This window comes from Pristiophorus japonicus, chromosome X (genome assembly GCF_044704955.1).
Source record: "Pristiophorus japonicus isolate sPriJap1 chromosome X, sPriJap1.hap1, whole genome shotgun sequence".
Classification (NCBI taxonomy): domain Eukaryota; kingdom Metazoa; phylum Chordata; class Chondrichthyes; family Pristiophoridae; genus Pristiophorus; species Pristiophorus japonicus.
This window is the reverse complement of record NC_092010.1, coordinates 4,816,779-4,838,690: the sequence shown is the minus strand read 5'-3', so window position 1 is coordinate 4,838,690 and position 21,912 is coordinate 4,816,779. Positions and strand designations below refer to the sequence as shown.

At 46.3% G+C, this 21,912-nt stretch overlaps 1 protein-coding gene across 1 annotated transcript in view; it reads left to right on the top strand.

Annotated features, from left to right (window-relative positions):
• LOC139240786 (zinc finger protein 420-like) overlaps nt 1-21,912 on the top strand; it is a gene marked incomplete at its 5' end in the record, with an annotated part of 77,186 nt that overhangs the window by 32,235 nt on the left and 23,039 nt on the right. The window contains one exon of the mRNA XM_070869262.1: nt 19,873-20,088. Within this exon, the coding sequence (XP_070725363.1) occupies nt 19,873-20,088 (216 nt within the window). The remainder of the gene's footprint in view (nt 1-19,872; nt 20,089-21,912) is intronic.

Sequence of the window (21,912 nt, the reverse complement as noted above, 5' to 3'; positions counted from 1 at the left end):
CTCTCTGCAATAGGGAATTCCACAGGTTAACAACTCTCTGAGTGAAGAAGTTTCTCCTCATCTCAGTCCTAAATGGCCTACCCCTTATCTTTAGACCAGTGGTTCTCAACCTTTTTGTGTTCGCGGCACAATTTCGAATACTAGAATTTTTGGCAGCACACTTGAAGGGATTAAAAGGTGAACACAAAAAACAAAGCAAGTTTCAGAAAATCTAAAAAAATTTTATTTCCCGTATATGAAGATATGCAACATTGTAGACATGTATGTTATTAATTATTTTTTATTCTGAAAGTAACAATAAAATAATAAACTATAATAATAATTCCTGACATTAATTATAGATTAATTAGTATTTTAAAGTGATATTTGAGCATGACGTTTTTTAGTTATGTCACTAATATTAGGGCGTATAACCAATAAGATGACTCTCATTTCGTGTTCAAGTTTTTTGCAATTGATGTTCATAAGAATTGAGAATCTTAATTCGCAGAGATATGATGTTAAAAACTGCATCAGAATTATCAAGGCTTTTTTTGATATTGCAGGCTATTCTTCTTTAATAGAAATCCAGAACGCATCAAGAGACATATCGGAATGTTTCTGTAGAAATAGAAGTCAATTCTTCTTCTTGCAATGTAAAATCAAAATCTGACGTACTAATTGGGAAAATAGATTTCCTACCCAATCATCCTTCTCTACATCCAAAGATGGAAAATATTTTTTGATGCTGTCTTCCAGTGATGCCAAATACTCTATCACGATAGGAGCAATGTTTTTAATACTCAAAGGAAACACATTTTGCCAAAGGATTTTGTTCTGAGTATGGACATTTAAATTGTCATTATTACTTGTACAACTCTAGAACACCTTCTAGGCTCCTGTGGCAGGACTCCGGAGGCAGAAAATCGGATCCAAAGGTGACTTTCCAGCTTCGTTGGCAGACCCCGGGAAGAAGAGGATCACCGCAGTCGACATCGTGGATGCAGGAAAGATGGCACCCAAACCATGAGGTGAAGCACTGAAGAAAAACATGGCGGCGGCCAGACCACGAGGTGCATCGCTGATGGAGCAACACGTGGCACCAAACAGAGAAGAGGATTGGTGTAAAGGTGGCAAGGCTCTCTTAAAGGAGGCCTGCAACCCACCACACTTAAAGGGATGGTTCCACATTTTCAATCAATGTAAGAGTTAGATGTAAAATGTGCAATTGATGATCAGAATTGTGTACATGCAATAAGCAAAGAAAAGTCGCACGATCGCGATCGGAGCTACAGGTTATTTACAATTAGTAATGAAACATTGTGCAATGTAGGATTTCAACTGCATTCCGTCAATGCAGCAGGCAGACACGCATCGGGAGCACACAGGTCCAGCGAGTACCCAATGTAGTAGCCTGCATCCCTGGGACCAGAGTTATGCACCATGGAGTGTGGCCACAAGCAGCCAATACATATGAGCTGCAGAGCAAGCGATCTCAGGAGGGCAACGGCACCAATATCGATACCCTGCCCCTGACCAGCTCCCACTCTCAGGCACCTGATGGCACCAACCACCACGAGCCTGAAAGAGCAAACTGTGCCAAGACACAGCCCCCAGACCCCATCGCCACCAAGGCCATACCCGGGAACGAAGGGTCACCCGCAACAGTTCACCCAAATGGGAATGGGACCAGCCAGGATCCCAAACCAAACAATGCCTAGGCCAGCGAGTCAGCAGTTCCCTGTGCACTGATAGACGACGGCTCCTCATGGAGCAGCAGCGACCCGGGGTGCAAGGGGAGGGCAGGGAGGTCACAGGCATCTGTGAACCTGCCCGATGCTAGGAGCAACGGCAAAAGCCCTGAGAGCAGGCAACTTGAGCCAACCGGGTTCCCACTGCCAGCACTGGGCATCGGGCTGCCACCAGACTACCTGGACACCATCCAGCAGTTCTGGAACTAGCTTCTCCTCACGCACCTGTGCTGACACCCGTACCGATTCCTAGTACGTATCAAGAATGTATCTCACCAGTCGAATGTACTTGCCTCATAACTGAACCACAAATGTAATGATATTCATGCAATTTTTTTTTCTGGACTTGAATGTATATGAATGTAATGAGCCTCCGCCATAATCTATATGTGGGGGGTGGGGGGGGGGGCGGGGAGAGAATGGAGTTGTCATGGACACACAAACAGAAACCACCAGCACTCTACCGCCAACGAAACACCAACCACTCACCCAAGATAGAAACAACCCGCCAAGGTTCAACCAGATAGAGCTAAGCCCAGGGCACAGTCAATGCAGAGGCAATTTGCACTAAAGGTTTGGGAGAGGGTGATATCATGTATCCTACATGGTTACTGCTTGTACTATTACAAGGTGTGCCACCAGAGGGCAACGCAGTGGGAGACTTGCAGGGTACCTGTACAGATGTGCCAGGCCTAGTATAAAAGGCAGGCAACCAGGTGTGATCCTCACTCTGGAGTTATCAATAAAGGACGAAGGTCACTACAGTTCAAGTGCAACACATTGCCTCGTGGAGTCATTATCAGAGCATCCAAATACATAACAATACCCGCCATCCTGTATGGCTCAGAGACATGGACCAATACAGTAGACACCTCAAATCGCTGGAGAAATACCACCAACAATGTCTCCGCAAGATCCTGCAAATCCTCTGGGAGGACAGATGCACCAACATCAGTGTTCTTGATTGGGCCAACATCGCCAGCATCGTAGCACTGATCACACTCGACCAGCTCCATTGGGCGGGCCACACTGTTCGCAGGCCTGACACAAGACTCCCAAAGCAAGGGCTCTACTCGGAACTCCTACACAACAAGTAAGCCTCAGGTGGGCAGAGGAAACATTTCAAGGACACCCTCAAAGCCTCCTTGATAAAGTGCAACATTCCCACCAACCCTGGGAATCACTGGCCAAAGACCGGCCATAAGTGGAGGAAGAGCATCCGGGAGGGTGCTAAGCACCTCGAGTCTCATCGCCAAGAGCACGCAGAAATCAAGTGCAGGCAGCGGAAGGAGCGTGCGGCCAACCAGACTCCCCACCCACCCTTGTCTTCAACGACTGTCTAGCCCACCTCTGACAGAGACTGTAATTCCGTATTGGACTCTTCAGTCATCTGAGCACTCACTTTTGGAGTGGAAGCAAACCTTCCTCGATTTCGAGAGACTGCCATTAATGATGATGAAAGCTCCCTCAACACTGTCCAATCAAACACTCCCAGGTATAAGCACGGGTTAGATACAGAGATTAAAACTTTGACTAAAGGGAGTCCTAAAGGATTTGAATGACAATCAGCGAACCTCATTACAGGCAGGCAAGGAAGATGCTGAGACACAGGAAGGGATAGTGAGAGTTTTAGAAGGACATGCTCAAACCATCAATAAAATAATCTGGGTAACTCAGAGACAGGACAATGACACCCAGGTCTCGTTGTACCTCCGCTTTTACTAATCTGTCACCATTCAGATAATAATCTGCCTTCCTGTTTTTGCCACCAAAGTGGATAACCTCACACTTATCCACATTATACTGCATCTGCCATGCATTTGCCCATTCACTTAACCTGTCCAAGTCCCCCTACAGCCTCCTAGCATCCTCCTCGCAGCTCGCACTTAGTGTCATCTGTAAACTTGGAGATATTGCATTCAATTCCATTGTCTAAATCATTAATGTATATTGTAACTAGCTGGGGTCCCAGTACTGAACCCTGCGGCACACCACTAGTCACTGCCTGCTATTCTGAAGAGGACCCGTTTATTCCCACTCTTTGCTTCCTGTCTGCCAATCAGTTCTCTATCCACGTCAATACATTACCCCCCAAGACCATGTGCTTTGATTTTGCACACTAATCTCTTGTGCGGGACCTTGTCAAAAGCCTTTTGAAAGTCCAAATACACCACATCCACTGGTTCTCCCTTATCCACTCTACTAGTTACATCCTCAAACAACTCTAGAAAATTTGTCAAGCATGATTTCCCTTTCATAAATCCATGCTGACTTGGACCGATCCTGTCACCGCTTTCCAAATGCGCTGCTATTACATCTTTAATAATTGATTCCAGCATTTTCCCCACCACCGATGTCAGGCTAACCGATCTATAATTCCCTGTTTTCTCTCTCCCTCCTTTTTTTAAAAGTGGGGTTATATTAGCTACCCTCCACTCCATAGGATTGAACCAGAGTCCATGGAATTTTGGGAAATGACTACCAATGCATCTACTATTTCTAGGGCCACTTCCTTAAGTACTTTGGGATGCAGGCCCTGGGGGTTTATCGGCCTTCAGTCTCTTCGATTTTCCGAACACCATTTCCTGGCTAATAAAGATTTTCCTCAGTTCCCCCTCCTCGCTAGACCCTCGGTCCCCTAGTATTGGGGGACAGATTATAGAATAGTATAAACCAGAGGGGAAACCCCACCTAGCCAGTGAGAACCTAGGAACCACCCTCGAGAGAAGCCGGATCTTAAGTTGGGAGCTTACAGCAGGACACGAGAGAAACCGGAGCTTAAGCTGGGAGCTTAAAGCAGGACACGAGTGAGACCAGACCATAAGCTGGGAGTTTAAAGCAGGACATGAGAGAAACCGGACCTTAAGCTGGGAGCTTAAAGCAGGACACGAGAGAAACCGGACCTTAAGCTGGGAGCTTAAAGCAGGACACCAGTGGCGGAGACTGATCACCTCTGTTAATGGGTAATACGAGCACAAGTAGTGAGGCTTATGTGTTATTTTATACATTGTTTGTACTTTCATTCTACTTTGGGTAATAAAGTTTATTTGGCTTAAACGTACCATTTGCTAACGACTTTCTTTCAATACTCGAATCCTAACAAATTGTTGCGACTGTAGTGACTAAATACTCATTAAGTAAACTGTCTACAAGCCTACAGTGAGTTTTGGGCAACACATATACATTTGATTAGTGCTCTTTATGAAGTTTTCAATCCCAGCTGTGATTAAAGTGAAGCCCATGTTTATCTGAGTAGATGTACTGTCTTGTTATGTTTCAGGACAGAAAGCAGACTAACGGTGAAGGGTTGTTGTTCAGACTGGAGGGAGGTATACAGTGGTGTCCAAGGGGTTGCTGTTGGGACCACTGCTCTTTCAATGTATATTAATGACCTGGACCCGGGTATACGGGGCATAATTTCAACGTTTGGAAATGGCATGGCACTCGGAAATGTAATAAATAGCGAGATGGGGCAGGAATAGAATTCAGGAGGTTTGAGATGAAGAGAAATTGAATCATAGAATGGAATCAGAGACATTTACAGCACAGGAGGCCATTCGACCCATCGTGTCTGCACCGACCGAATGAGCTTTCCAGCCTAATCCCACTTTCCAGCTCTCAGTCCGTAGACCTGTAGATTACAGCACTTCAAATGCATATCCAAGTGCTTTTCAAACGTGATGATGGTTTCTGCCTCTCCCACGCTTTCAGGCAGTGAGTTCCAGACCCCCACCACCCTCTGGGTGAAAAAGGTTTATCCTCAACTCCCCTCTAATCCTTCTACCAATTACTTTAAATTTATGCCCCCTGGTTAATGACCTCTCTGCTAAGGGAAATAGGTCCTTCCCATCCAAGCCATCCAGGCCCGTCATAATTTGATCCACCTCAATTAAATCTCCCCTCAGTCTCCTCTGTTCCAAAGAAAACAACCCCAGCCGATACAATCGTTCCTCATAATTAAAATTCTCCAGTCTAGGCAACATGCTCGTAAATCTCCTCCGTACCCTCTCTAATGCAATCACATATTTCCTGTAATGTGGTGACCAGAACTGCACACGGTACTCTAGCTGTAGCCTAACGAGTGTTTTATACAGTTCAAGCATAACCTCCCTGCTCTTATATTCTATCCCTCAGCTACGAAAGGAAGGTATCCTACATGCCTTCAGTGATCTGTGGACATGCACTCCAAAGTGCCACTGTTCCTCTACACATCTCGGTATCCTTCCATTTATCGTGTATTCCTTTGCCTTGTTAGCCCTCCCCAAATGCATGACCTCACACTTCTCTAGATTGAATCCATTTGCCACTTCTCTGCCCATCTGACCAGTCTGCAGTCTACAGCTTTCTTCCTCATTATCAACCGCACGGCCAATTTTTCTATCATCTGCAAACTTCTTAATCATGTCCCCAACATTGAAGTCTAAATCATTGATATATACCACAAGGAGCAAGGGACCTAGTACTGATCCCTGCAGAACTCCACTGGAAACAGCCTTCCAGTCACAAAAACACCAGTCGGCCATTACCCTTTGCTTCCTGCCACTGAGACAATTTTGCTTCTTTCCCTTGGGTCACGAGCTTTTACGTTTCTGACCAGCCAGTCTGTCATGTGGGACCTCATCTAAAGCCTTGCTAAAATTTATGTAAATTACATCAAAAGCGCTCCCCTCATCAGCCCTCCTTCTTAACTCAAAACATTCAATCAAGTTAGTCAGACACTTAACAAATCCATGCTGACTGTCCTTGATTAATCCGTGCCTTTCTAAATGATGATTAATACTGTCCCTCAGATTTTTTTTCAATAATTTGCCCACCATCTGTAATTACACGGTCTATCCCTTTCTCCCTTTTTAAACAATGGCACAACGTTAGCAGTCCACCTGTAGCCAGAGAGGATTGGAAAATGATGTGCAGAGCCTCTGCTATTTCCTCCCTTGCTTCCTTCAACAGCCTCGGCTACATTTCATCCAGGTCTGGTGATTTATCTAATTTCAAAGATGCTAAACCACTTAATATTTCCTCTCTTGCTATGTTTATCTCATCTAATATTTCACACTTTTTAACAATAATATCTGCATTTTCACTCTCCATTGTGAAGACAGATGCAAAGTATTCATTAATCATATCCATGTGTTGCACCTCAACACACGTTACCTTTTTGGTCTCTAATAGGCCAAACTCTTTCCTTAATTATCTTCTTGCTCTTTATGTATTTATAAAACATCTTTGGTTTTTCCTTGATTTTACATGCTCTCTCTTTGCTTTTCCTAATTTCCTTTTTAATTTCACCCCTACACTTTCTCTACTCCTCTAGGCTTTCTGCATTACTTAACTCTCGGTATCTGACATAAGCTTCCCATTTTTGCCTTATCCTACCCTCTATGCCCCTTGACATCCAGGGGGCCTCCAGATTTGGAAGTCCGACACTTTTGCTTTGTGGGAACATACTTGCTCTGCACCTTCACTATCTCCTCCTTGAATGCCTCCCACTGCTCTGACACTGATTTACCTTCAAGTAGCTGTTTCCACTATGGCCAAATCACAGTTCGGCTTAGTAAAAATGGCCTTTCCCCAATTGAGAACTTTTACTCCTGGTCTATCTTTATCCATTTCCATATCTACACTAAATCTAACTGAATTATGATCACTGCCACCAAAATGCTCTCTGACTGATACCCCTTCCATCTGCCCAGCTTCATTCCCCAAAACTCAGTCCAGAACCGTGTCCTCTCTTCTTGGGCTTGCTACGTACTGGCTTAAAAATTTCTCCTGAATGCATTTTAAGACTTCTGTGCCCTCTATACCTTTTACACTGATTCTATCCCAGTTAATATTAGGGTAGTTGAAATCCCCTACTATTACTGCCCTATTGTTTTTGCACTTCCCAGAAATTTGCCCTACATATTTGCTCTTCTATCTCCCCGTAACTGCTTGGGGGTTCTATAATAAACACCCAGCAGTGTGTTCGCCCCTTTTTTGTTCAGTTCAACCCATATAGCCTCATTTGATGATCCTTCTAACACATCATCCCTCCTCATAGCTGCAATTGTTTCTTTAATTAATACTGCAAACCCTCCTTTTTTATCCCCCTCTCTATCCCTTCGCTTAAAGGGGAGAGCGGCTGCGCACTCTGCAAGGCCTCTGATGGCCTCCACTGGGCCACCAGGGCAGCGTGTGACTGGGGGCTGCAGCCCGGCACCTAAACCGGAGTACCTAGGGCTGCACGCTGGCGGGCCAGACCCCGCGACAATACAGGTAAGTGAGCCAACCCGAGAGCCTGCAGAATAATGTAAGATGGCGGCACGGGGCACGGGCGACCTCCCCTTTAACTTCCAGCCCGCGAGCGGATGTCGGCCAGCTTCGCGACCTTCGAACTGCCATTGACACCCGCTCGCGCCAGCCTCATGGTCCGTGGGCAATTTCCCCCGTGGGGCGGTATGGGGTCGCCACGCAGCACTGAAGGGTCACCGTGCATGGTGATGATGTCATCGCTGGTGGTGCAGCTTCCCTGAGCGCAACTCACGGGGCACGGCGCTGCCATTCCAGCGCCTCCGCTAACTCCACGGGGCCTTTGAAAAGGGGGCAATTTCCCCCCCCCTCCCCCATATTCCCCTTCCCCATTCCCTGATCCACAAGGTCAGCTCTAACTGGGTCTTTATTGAACATCATATTATCGTAGAATCATTGAATCATCGAATGGTTACAGCACAGCAGAAGGCCATTCGGCCAGTCACGCTCGTGCCGACTCTCAGCTAGTCCCACTCCCCTGCCCTTTTCCCGAAGCCCTACAATTTGTTTTCCTTCAGATGCTTATCCAATTCCCTCTTGAAAGATAACATTGATTCTGCCTCCACCACCCTCTCAGGCACTGCACTTCAAATCCTAACCACCAGCTGCGTAAAAACGTTTTTTCTTATGTTGTCATTGATTCTATGCCAATCGCCTTATATCTGTGTCCTTTAGTTCTCGACCCTTCCACCAATGGGAACAGTTTCTCTATCTACCCTGTCCAGGCCCCTCATGATTTTGAACACCTCTATCAAATATCCTCTCAAACTTCTCTGCTGCAAGGATAACAACCCCAGCTTCTCCAGTCTATCAACGTAAGTGAAGTCCCACATTCCTGGAATCATTCTCGTAAATCTTTAATGCTGCTTTTCTAAGGCCTGCACATCCTTCCTAAAGTGTGGTGCCCAGAATTGGACACAATACTCCAGTTGGGGCTGAACCAGTGTTTTATACAGATTCATCATAATTTCCACACATTTGTACTGCATTCCTCTATTTATCAAGCCCAGGATCCCGTAATGCTTTGTAACTGTTTTCTCAACCTGCCCTGCCACCTTCAACAATTTATGCACATATACCCCAAGGTCTCTCTGGATGTGCACCCCCTTTAGGATTGTACCATTTCGTTTGTATGTCCTCTCCTCATTTTTTCTACCAAAATGCATCACTTCACACTTTTCTGCAGTAAACTTCACCTGCCACGTGTTTGTCCTTTTCACCTGCCACGTGTTTGTCCATTTCCTGAAGTCTATCACAATCCTCCTCACTGTTCATTATACTTCCATGTTTTGTGTCATCTGCAAAATGTGAAATTGTTCCCTGTACACCCACGTTCAAGTTATTAAGATATAGCATGAAAAGCAGTGGTCCTAGAACCAACCTCTGGGGAACACCACTGTATACCTTCCTCCAGTCCCAAAAACAACCGTTCACCACTACTCTCTGTTTCCTGTCATTTCGCCAATTTAGTATCCATGCTGCCACTGTCCCTTTTATTCCATGGACTTCAATTTTACTGGCAAGCCTATTATGTGGCACTTTGTCGAACGCCTTTTGGAAATCCATGCACACTACATCAACCACATTACCCTCATCAACCTTCTCTGTTACCTCATCAAAAACCTCGATCAAGTTGGTTAAACACGATTTGCCTTTAATGAATCTGTGCTGACTTTCCTTAATTAATCCCCACCTATCTAAGTGACTGTTAATTTTATCCCTGATTACTGTTCCTAAAAGGTTCCCCACTACCGAGGTTAATCTATCGAGGAATGGAATATTATGGTCAGTACCTCCGCGATTTCCACCCTCAATTCCCTCAGCATCCCATCCGCTCCTGGTGATTTATCTACTTTAAATACCACCAGCCTTTCTAATAACTCTTTATCAATGTTTATCCTATCAAGTGTCTCCACTACCTCCTCCTTCACTGTGTCAATGGCAGCATCCTCTTCCTTGGTGACGACAGATGCAAAGTACTCATTTAGTACCTCACCATCCCCTCTGCCTCCTTACATAGGCCTCCTTTTCTGCTCCCTAATCAGCCTCACCCCTCCTCTTACGACCCTTTTACTATTTAGATGCCTAGAGAAGATTTGAGATTAACTTTTATGTTGGCTGCCATTCTCTTCTCATACTCTCTCTTCGCCCCTCTTATTTTCTTTTTCACTTCTCCTCTGATCTTTTTATACATAGCCTGATTCTCAGATATATTTACAACCTGACATCTGTCATACGCACTCTTTTCCTGCTCCATCATATCCTCTATCTGTTTTGTTATCCAGGGAGCCCTGACTTTAGTTGCCCGACCTTTCACCCTCATGGGAATGTACCTCGACTGTACGTGAACTATTCCCTCTTTAAAGGCAGCCCATTGTCCCACTACAGTTTTTCCTGACAATCTTTGAGTCCAGTTTACCCGGGCCAGATCCGTTCTCATCCCACTGAAATGGGCCTTCCCCCAGTAAAATATTTTTACTCTAGATTGCTCCCTGTTCTTTTCCATAGCTAATCTAAACCTTATGATACTATGATCACTGTTCCCTAAATAGTCACCCATTGATACTTGTTCCACTTGACCGACCTCATTCCCCAGAACCACATCCAGCAATGCCTCCTCCTCGTCAGGCCGGAAACATACTGGGGCAAAAATTCTGGCCTCCCAGGTCCGAACTAAGTGTGTACGGATCTGGGAAGGCATCGCAGAAGCCAGTTTTCAGCACACAATCTGCATGCGCTGAAAACCGGCTTTTCCGCTCTGTCAAGCTGGAGCTTGACAGATCTTCGGTATCTTGGGAGAAAGGACATTTGCAAGGGAAAGATTGTGGGAATTACCCAGCAAATATCCTCAAAACTCTTGTGCCTGATAAAAGCAGGCACAAAGCCTAATGTTACAAGTGTAAGAGTTTTAAAATACACAAAGCATTTTAAAATAAAATTTAAAAAACCCTCCCCACTACGGTAGGTTTATTTTAAACCATAATTAAAATAACTTAAAAAAAATAACATATATATATTTTTTATAATACATAAATAACTTTAATTTAAATTAATAAAAATATGTGGTGTATTTTTTCTATTTTTTATTACTGGTTTTGTGTGCTTTGGGGGCTGTTTCTCATTCATAATAATGGGAACTGCAACTTCCGGAGTTCCCATGATGATTAATGAGAACATACTTTACCTGATTGGCTGCCCAGAGCCATGTGACTGCAGCTCCAGCCCTGCGCACGTCCTGACGTGCACACGCTGCGACGTGAAGTCAGTGTAGGCCTCAGGACCCGGAACTCGCGTGGGCGCAGCAGGGTAAGGTAAATGTGCACTTTTAACAAGTTTTTTACCCGATCGCCCGTGGGAAGCAGCCGAACGGGATTTCTGGGCCACTGATCAAGAAAGTTCTCCTGAACACACCTCAGAAATTCTTCCCCTTCCCTGCCCTTTACAGTATTATGATTCCAGTCTCTATTAGGATAGACCATTATTACTACTCTATAGTTCTTGCATCTCTTTGTAATTTTTCTGCAAATTTGCCCCTCCATATCTTTGCCACTATTTGGTGGTCTATAGAATACACCTTGTAATGTAATTGCACCTCTATTGTTTCATAACTCTAGCCACATAGATTCTATCCTTGACCCCTCCAGGACATCCTCCCTCTCCAGCACTGTAACATTCTCCTTAACCAATACTGCCACACCACCTTCTATCTTTCCTGCCCTATTTTTCCTGAACACCTTATAACCAGGAGTATTTAATAGCCAAGTCTACCATTTTTGAGTCAGGTCTCAGTTATTGCCACAACATCATATCCCCATGTGCCTATCTGTGCCTGCAGCTCACTTACCTTGTTTACTACACTTTCTGCATTGACACTCTGTGACCGCCTCCTGAAACATGTTGTACACAAAGCTCTGAGCTTTGCGGGTGCACTGCAGTGACACCAGCTGCTGATCAAGCTCCAAAACCCGGAGCTCGACCTCCTCCAGCCGACGATCCGTCCTGTACATGTGGTTGTCCAGGACACGGGAAGCATCCTGGAGTTCCCACATGACAGAGGATGTGCATTCCACTGGACTGAGCTGTGCTGCCATGCCTTTACTGAATCAACTATTAACTAAAAACTCACCAGCTACTCACCAATCAACTCCTTCCCTGGTTGTGACATCACTTTCACTGTTTTGCAGTTGTTGCTTTTATTGTTGTTGTTTTCGCTGGAGGTTCTCGGCCTCCTCACGACCACCACTGCTCCGGTCTGTGCTCCCTCTGGGCCTCCCACTCGATTTATTCTCCCCTCCTCACTACCACCACTGCTCCGGTCTGTGCTCTCTCTGGGCCTCCCACTCGATTTATTCTCCCCTCCTCACTACCACCACTGCTCCGGTCTGTGCTCCCTCTGGGCCTCCCACTTGATGTATTCTTCCCTCCTCACTACCACCACTGCTCCAGTCTGTGCTCCCTCTGGGCCTCCCACTCGATTTATTCTCCCCTCCTCACTACCACCACTGCTCCGGTCTGTGCTCCCTCTGGGCCTCCCACTTGATGTATTCTTCCCTCCTCATTACCACCACTGCTCCGGTCTGTGCTCCCTCTAGGCCTCCCACTTGATGTATTCTTCCCTCCTCACTACCACCACTGCTCCAGTCTGTGCTCCCTCTGGGCCTCCCACTCGATTTATTCTCCCCTCCTCACTACCACCACTGCTCCGGTCTGTGCTCCCTCTAGGCCTCCCACTTGATGTATTCTTCCCTCCTCACTACCACCACTGCTCCAGTCTGTGCTCCCTCTGGGCCTCCCACTCGATTTATTCTCCCCTCCTCACTACCACCACTGCCCCGGTCTGTGCTCTCTCTGGGCCTCCCACTCGATTTATTCTCCCCTCCTCACTACCACCACTGCTCCGGTCTGTGCTCCCTCTGGGCCTCCCACTTGATGTATTCTTCCCTCCTCACTACCACCACTGCTCCGGTCTGTGCTCCCTCTGGGCCTGTCACTCGATTTATTCTTCCCTCCTCACCACCACCACTGCCCCGGTCTGAGCTCTCTCTGGGCCTTCCACTCGATTTATTCTCCCCTCCTCACTACCACCACTGCCCCGGTCTGTGCTCTCTCTGGGCCTGTCACTCGATTTATTCTCCCCTCCTCACTACCAACACTGCCCCGGTCTGAGCTCTCTCTGGGCCTGTCACTCGATTTATTCTCGGCCTCCTCACTACTACCACTGCCCCAGTCTGAGCTCTCTCTGGGCCTGTCACTCGATTTATTCTCCCCTCCTCACTACCACCACTGCCCCAGTCTGAGCTCTCTCTGGGCCTGTCACTCGATTTATTCTCGGCCTCCTCACTACCACCACTGCCCCAGTCTGAGCTCTCTCTGGGCCTCCCACTCGATTTATTCTCGGCCTCCTCACTACCGCCACTGCTCTGAGTCTGCCCTTCCCCAAGTGGCCATTTTCAAGTGTCAGTTGGCTAATCTGCTGCAGTGGTGTCACCGATGGGCCTGATCATGTCCCAACTCCATGTTCTCACACACATTATCCCACAGAAAGTGGGGGATGGGGGATCACTCTAGATCAGGAGTAGGGAGGTCGCTGACTTAATCCTTTCCCGAACTGAGGACAATGGCAGCACCTCTAGAATCTACAATTCAGCACAACCAGGATATTCTGCTTGGAATCTTTCTGGCCTCCATTCACACTTCGAGTGCATTTCCTGACCCAACTATCAGACAAGCTCACCTGCTCACCCTGAGAACAGTCACAGAGCACAAAGGCAACTGTGAATTAATCAGAGAGAGCCAGCTTGGATTTGTAAAGGGTAAGTCATGTCTGATTTGCCGAAGTGAACTTTCTCAGGAGGTTACTAAGGTGGTAGATAAGGGAGTGTCTGTGATGTTATTTATATGGACTTCCAAAAAGCACTCGAGAAGGGACTGTGAACCAAAGTGAGAGAATGGAATTGGAGCCAACCTATTGATGTGGCTCGGGAATTGGTTGGGAGGTAGGAGACAGAGAGTAGGGATAATGGGTGTGTACTCCAATTGGCAGGATATGAGCAGTGGTGTTCCCCAGGGATCTGTACTGGGGCCTCAGCTTTTCACTGTATTTATAAATGACTTTGATGAAGGAGTAGAGAGCCATCATCATCATAGGTGGTCCTCGAACGAGGATGACTTGCTTCCACATGAGTTCACAGATGCTTCAATGAAGGACCCATTGCTCCAGTCCTGAACTCCAATTGAGGAGGTGGAAGATGCCTGTGTGTGGATTTTTTAACGTGTGGTGATCGTTGCACTCCAGCTACCACATGGGCTTGACAGAGCTAGGACTTTATCCAGTGGCAAGGGAAAACCAGGACGACTGGAGACCTGCTCTGCTGCACGGACCTAGTGCGCACACATATCCCATTGAGGGCAGGCCCGTGCTGTCCTTGGGCCCTTGGCTCTACTGGGCCCCGTAGCCTCATTCACCACACCTCCGCCATGATCTCTCGCCGCACCTCCGACACAAACATACGCTGCACCTCCGCCACGATCCCTCACCGCTCATACTCCATAAAAACACTCGCTGCACCACCGCCAGGATCTCATGCCGCACCTCCACATAAAAACATTCACCAAACCTCCATCATGATTACCCACCAAATCTCAGCCATGATCCCTCATCACTCCTCCACCCCGATCACTCGTCGCAAGTCCGCCACGACCATCCCGCTCATCTGCTGTACCAGGGCTCTGCTGATGTTCCTGCCCACGCTCCAAACAGCGACCTGGGTCCTGCTGATGTCACCCAGTTGTCCACCTCGAAGCCGTCACACACTTGTGTTGGCTCGTGCTGAAGTGGCATGCTCCAGCTTTTTTTATAGTCCCGACCTGCGGAGATGTTCTCTCGCAGGTCGGTGAGGCCCACGATGTCCCAGGGCCTGGCGCTTCAGTTCTTTTTATAGCCTTGACCAGCGGAGATATTCTCTTGTTCTAAATGGTGTGTAGCTGGGAACTGTGGGAGAGCAGTGGGATATCGGGGTCCAATTGAGGTGATGGTCGGATAGATAGAGAGAAACAATGTCCTCTGATGGGGGGATTCAAACAAGGGGGCGTAGCCTTAAAATTAGAGCTGGGCCGTTCAGGGGTGAGATCAGGAAGCACTTCTTCACACAAAGCCTGCTGGAAATCTGGGACTCTCCACAAAAAGCTGTTGAGGCTGGGGGTCAATTGAACATTTTCCAAAACCGCGATTTAAAGGTTTTTGTCAGGCTGGGGTAGGGAGGGTTCTGGGACCAAGGTGGGTAGAAGAAGTTAAGATACAGATCAGGTATGATCTAACTGAATGGTGGAACAGGTTCGTGGGGCTGAATGGCCTCCTCCTGCTCCTGTATTGCGATGTTCCAAATGTGTTAAAGTCAAGAGGTAGAGCAGGAAGTAGACAGAATGAAGTACCTTGGTCCAATACAACTGATAAGACGCTATATATTGATAAGGTGCATGCACCATTCACTGGCTCTCACCCCTCAGATTTATGTCACATGACCAATATTGGGCCTCCAGTCGGCGAGTTGACACCAGTTGTGACCGCGGGGGGCCCGGGGCGGTTGGAAGCGCGACACGTGACTTGTTTCAAAGGGCTCGCGCTCTGCCTCCCTGGGCGCGTGAGGCGGGCTGGCTCCTCCCGCCGGAGCTCACGGGGGGCGGGGCCCCGCTCAACCCTCAGCCACAGCGATCTGATTGGCCGCAGCGCCGCTCACGTGTCGCCCTTCCAATGCCCCGCCCCGGGGGGGAGGTGGGCGCTATAAATAGAGGCGGCGTCGCCGGGCAACGGGCAGAAAGCGGGAGGCTGCAGGAGGGGGAAGGTGGTGTGAGGCTGCGCGGGCGGATTGTCAACCGTGTGAGGGACATTCAGTTCATAAATTGTATTTCAGAGTTTAGACATTGGGTCAATAATTTATTCATGACAAGAAAACAAAAATATCCTGAGGAGAGACAGGAGCTGGCAGGGTTACTTTTAGTCACACACTCGGGTCGTCTTAGTCTGAGGGAAAGTCACAAAAGAGCGCTTCACATATTAGTGCATCCAAACTAAACACTGCTGCTGAGAACAAAGGGTTTCACTCACATTGCGCTTCACTTTAGTCCGGCACCTCACACAAAAGCCACAAATAACAGACCTGGGGCACAACCATTGAACAGACTCAGGGCTCGACAAGGGCACAAACATTGGGGCAAAGTTGAGTGAATAAGGTGGCCAAGCTCAGGAAGGGAGAGCAAACTAAGAGTGACAGGGAAGGTACTGAAGAGGGCAAGGCCATGTCTGAGAAGAGCAAATCGGAGGTAAGGTGCTGGGAGATTTGAAATGGAAACCGAGAACTTATCCTCCAGTAGAAACTTAAGATTCCCTTTCACAATATCTAACTCTCCAAATTAATCCAATTGTCTTTTTTGCCTCTACTCCCCTCCCCAGGCGACCATTTCAGGAACTGATCATTCTTTCTGTGACCTTAGTTCTGAACTTATCTTTTACTAGCTTTATCCTAGTCTTGTAGTTACAATTGATCTTAAAGTGCTGTTGTAGATATGCCTTTCCTGTTCCATTTAGTACCTTAGGTCTGATCAGAGACTGAGCAAACCTCCCAAAACATGAAGAGTGATCTGATCCAAGTGTTTAAAAAGGTCCAGCACCATCTTCTCAAGGCAACTATGGATGGACATTAAAGATGGTCCTGAGTAAAATTCAACAGGAAATTGACGACAAGGACGATGATTTCCAAGACTCATTTTCTCATTGAAGAATCTCTAATAAAGGGACATCAACTTAAAATTGAAACGAAGCAGTTGTAAAGTTAACGAGGAAAACATTCTTATTGCAAAATGTTGTAGGAATGTGAAATGCATTACCACAGGAAGTCATTGACATAACTTTAACTCAGGGAATTAAAAGGGGATCGATATTGGGTTGTATGGATATTAAGTGAATAATTAAAGTGGCAAAATATGAATAATGTTAAAAGTGTTAATCTAACAACATGGCGGAACATGCTCCATGGCCTATTCCTGTTCCTGTCTTCCTTGAAGGAACCAGACTGATCTTCACCGTGACATTCAGGTGAGTGTGAATAATGTCAGACTGAGCTGTGAGGAATTGCAGGCATTCACTATGGGTGTCCTTGAACTGGCTCAAAAATTGAAGTGCAAAAATCCTGCTGTGGGTTATTTAATCACAATTGCCTGTGCAATGTGTGTGCGCACATGAAGGAAAGAAAGAATAGTTCAAAAGTAGTGGTGAGTAAAACCATTTTTAGCCATTTTGTTTTACCTCCAGACATCCTCTGGATTATGTTATCAAGACTGTTTACAGAAGGTCTTGTAAGACAACTTCCCTTCAATACATTTCAACATCATAGTGCCATAATAACGATTACTCTGCTCCCAATAAAGGCTGGCTGTGCCCTTGGAGCAAATGTCATTTTCTTTACTGGACCAAATAGACTAGTGGATTTGTTGTTAATGATGTCTTCAGGAACCAGGCTCAAAGAATGAAAGAAGTGTACAAGGACTTTGACCCCAGTAGATCTTCCATCAAGACAGATGCCTTAAATAAACAATCACATTTTACTTTCATCCTGAGGAGGTCATAACTGCAAGTCTTGAATCAAAACAATTCTTCCTGGTGCCATAGATATTTAAGGCTGGGCCTTTGATTGCCCCCAGAGAGCTCCACATTGGCAAACTGACCAATGTTGGGTCATTAGATCCCAGCAAAAGCTTGTGACTTGGGAGCATATCCAGTTCAACTCTCGCCCTACTGAGTGGTTTCTTCAATGAAGGGGAAACTCTGCACTGTTGGTGAAGTGCAGGATCCTCACAAGCTTACTTCCTTTCTGTGTCTTGTGTTGCCATTTTGTGGGCACTTTTTATCAGTCTGCTCTTTGTGACAGCTGAGGGGCATCTGCTTTCTTGATCGAGAGTCTGGGGGTAATTGAGTGCTCTCATATTATGTTCTAAATAACGGGAGCAGATTTTGGTGGGTGGGGTAATTTATTCTATCAACACCTTTTGAGTGCAGCAAGGATTTTTAACTTTGTTCCAACTCTGAACTAATTTCAAACCTCTCTGAGGCAGCATTTGCTATGACAATACTACTGGCCAAGTTCCAGTCTTCTGTCAACTGTGAAATCGAGGAGGTTTGCTCAATCAAGAAGCAAGTGGGCTCTACTCAGTCACATTGTTATGCCCTCCCCTCACTCCCTACCATAAAAAGAAACCCTAGAATGTTTCTCCCCAATCTTACATCTTTAACTTATGAAGGACATCTTTTGAGAGCAGATTTATAATGCAGGTCTAAAGCATACTTACTTTGAATACCATTTTGCTTTGCCAGTTACAGCTACCTCAGGTTTTGTTTTAAGGGTCCTAGATACCAGTACACAATGCCATGTTTTGGCCTTTACTCGGCTCTGCATGTGTGCAATGAGAGTCTGGCTGTAATCCTTATAAAGCTGTGGCGCTTGGCTGCAATTTGTCAATGGGTTATCCATCACATCATGAACAGGTTCCAAGAATTTCAGATTCCCTATTAATTATGAGACACCTTTGAACAAAAACAGACCTTAACATTTGTAGCTGCCTTGTAGTGGACAGCCCTTGGAAAGTTATTGTCTCGATAACTACCCAGTTACTTAGATACTGATGTTCCATTTGCATGAAGCGACTCAGATTACTCCAGAGCTTCCTTTTGTGATCTTGGACTGAAGGTGTTCTGTTTGTCATTCGAAGTACTTTGTTATTTGTGACATTCTGTATGACTATGACAAAAGTAAACTATCTCACATCGTTCTTCCAGACATGTGACCAGCCATTAACACAGTTGACCACACTATCCTCCTCTGGTGCCTCTCCACCATCGTCCAACTGGGTGGGACTGCACTTGCCTGGTTCCACTCGTATATATCTAATCATAGCTAGAGAATCGCATGCAATGACTTCTCTTCCTGCTCTGACTACATTACCTCTGGGGTTCCCAAAGGATTTATCCTTGGCCAACTCCTATTTCTCCGCTCCAAGCTGCTGTGCGACATAATCCAAAATCACAATGTCAGGTTCCACATGTAGTTTGATGACACCCTGCTCGACCTCACCACCACCTTTCTCAACCCCTCCACTGTCTAAATTGTCAGATTGCTCATCCAACATCCAGTGCCAGATGAGCAGAACTTTCCTGCAACTAAATATTGGGAAGACCAAAACCATTATCTTCAGACCACACAACAAACTCCGTTCTCTAGCCATCTACTCCAGCCCTAACCCTGGCAATCGTCTGAGGCTGAATCAGACTGTTAACAATCATGAGTCATATTTGACCCCGAGATAAGGTTCCTCCCACAAATCCACTTTATCACTAAGACCGCCTATTTCCACCGCTGGAGCATCGCCCCGGCCTCAGTTCATCTGCCCCCCTCGGCGGACTCTTGAGTTAAGGGACTCTGGGGCCTGTTCTCTCTTCCCTGAGAAAGGTCACGTTCTACAGTCCAGCCTCTAAAAGGCCCAACTCTGTGCACATTACCTGCCGGGGTTGAGTCCTAAGGATGAGTCATCTGCCTAGAGATGGCCTCCTGCAGTGTGACTGTGTATCCACAGACAGTAGCTTATGAAGAAGGCCCTCATGGCCGATTCCAATGATAAAGATATCCCGCAGCACTTCGGTGAGGTGGTCGCTGAAATCATACGGTGCCGCCAGCTTCCTGAGGTCTGCAGCATATTTCGCAATTTCCTAACCTTTGGGCCATCGGTGGATGTAAAACCGGTGGATGTAAAACCAGTGTCTGTCTATGAGAATGCTCTCTTTGGGCTTGAATTGTTCTTGGATCAGCGTTACAAGCTCCTCGCATGTCTTGGTCATTGTCTTCGCTGGTGCCAGCAAGTCCCTGACGAGGCCGTAGACAGTGGTTACCAGGATAACTCTGCGCTCAGCTGCCAGTGTGGCCGGACTGTCACTTGCCAGGTCATTTGCTGTGAAGAAATAGTCGAGCCTCTCCACAAAGGCGTTCCAATCAACACCATCGGCGAACTGCTGCAACGTACCAAGGTTAGCCATTTTCACATGACGGTCCATAATCTCATCACCAATTGTTATGTCATTGGATGCTCTGATAATGACTCCACGAGGCAATGTGTTGTACTTGAACTGTAGTGATCTGAGTGCTTTATTGATAACTCCAGAGTGAGGATCACACCTGGTGGCCTGCCTTTTATACTAGGCCTGGCACACCTGTACAGGTACCCTGCAAGTCTTCCACTGTGGTGCCCTCTGGTGGCACACATAGTAATAGTACAAGTATTAACCGTGTAGGATACATGACACTTCCATTGGCGGCCGTACCTTCATCTGCCAAGACCCTAAGCTCTGGAATTCCTTTCCTAAACCTCTCCACTTCTCTACTTCTCTTTCCTCCTTTAATACACTCCTTAAAACCTACCTCTTTGACTGAGTTCTGCCCTCATTACAACACTGACTACATTCCAAAAATACTTCATTGGCTGTAAAGCGCTTTGAGCCATCCGATCGACGTGAAAGGCACTATGTAAATCCAAGTCTGTCTTCCTTTCTTTCATATCTGCTTATGTGGCTTGGTGTAAAATGTTGATTCATGTTGCTCCTCTCCTTGGGATATTTTACTACGTTAAAGAAACTATTTAAATACAGGTTTTTGTTCTTGTTGTGTTACCCCTTCACCAGAACCTGTGTTGCCAGTGGTCTCTCCATAGTCCCAGCTGGTAGAGATGTGCTAAGCCTCTGCTCTTGAATTGGAGATCATTGGAGGAACAAAATCTTCTCTAATGATTTCTACGACAACCACTTCCTTCTCAAATATAGCTGGTGACAGATGCTTCCCTTTTGATGATGACTACTGAAGAGTCCTGTTCGTCTGTGAGACAGCCTGTTAGCGTTAGTGTTTTCTCAGAAGAATCACTCAACACTCAGAGTCGGTTCCAATGCTCATGCGGCTTTTATTACGCTCAGCGGGGAGGAAAAACTCAGGACCGTATCCAGGTTTCTCTCCACCGAACAAAGGGTTACATGCACCTTTATATGTTTCACAACAGTTACAAAACAGTTTACTACAGCTACACAGCCCATCACGGCTGGACACAAGCCAATCACAACGATTATAGATTACATATAGGTTCTTTTAACCCAATAGAATTCCCCTAGTATCCAGGGAACCATATGTTCGGTTATTGTCAGCTTGGGCTGATCGATGACTTTATAGGTTCTCTCCCTAGTTCTTTCATCTGGGAGAAATGATTGGTTTATAACCTTGTTTACAGGAGATGGTTTCCCTCTTATCTTTCTTCCTGGGGAATTAATTGGTTTATGACCTTGTTCACAGGAGATGGTTTCCTTCTTATCTCTGTCTTCCCGCATCACAGGCATTCCTACAGTGGGCCTCACAGGGTTATTGCTTGGTCATTGAACATTCAACAGTTCACAGCTTGACTACCTGATTTCCCATCATGCCTGGGCAGCCATTTTATGTGTGTGTCCACTTTAAACTTATATGCGTTTAGATATATCTAGCAGGTGCCTAATGCCTAGTATTCTGGTATATTCTAAAGGTGCCTACCTCCTACAGCACAGCCTCTGCTCAGATATTTCCTCAGGGCCTTGCATGAAAGAAGTGTAGAATATTCTTCTGTACCAGGTAGTTTTCTTGGTAAAATAAACCAACACTTGTGCTTGGGCAGCTTTATTTTTAGCGCGTTATAGTACAAAGATCATATGGACAACAACCCCACCATCATGACATTGAAGTGTTTTGTAGGGAGGCTGTCTTTTATATAATTTTCTACCAGCGATTAGTACCAGCCCATTCTCGTCACATAGAGGATATTGCTATAAAGAATGGCA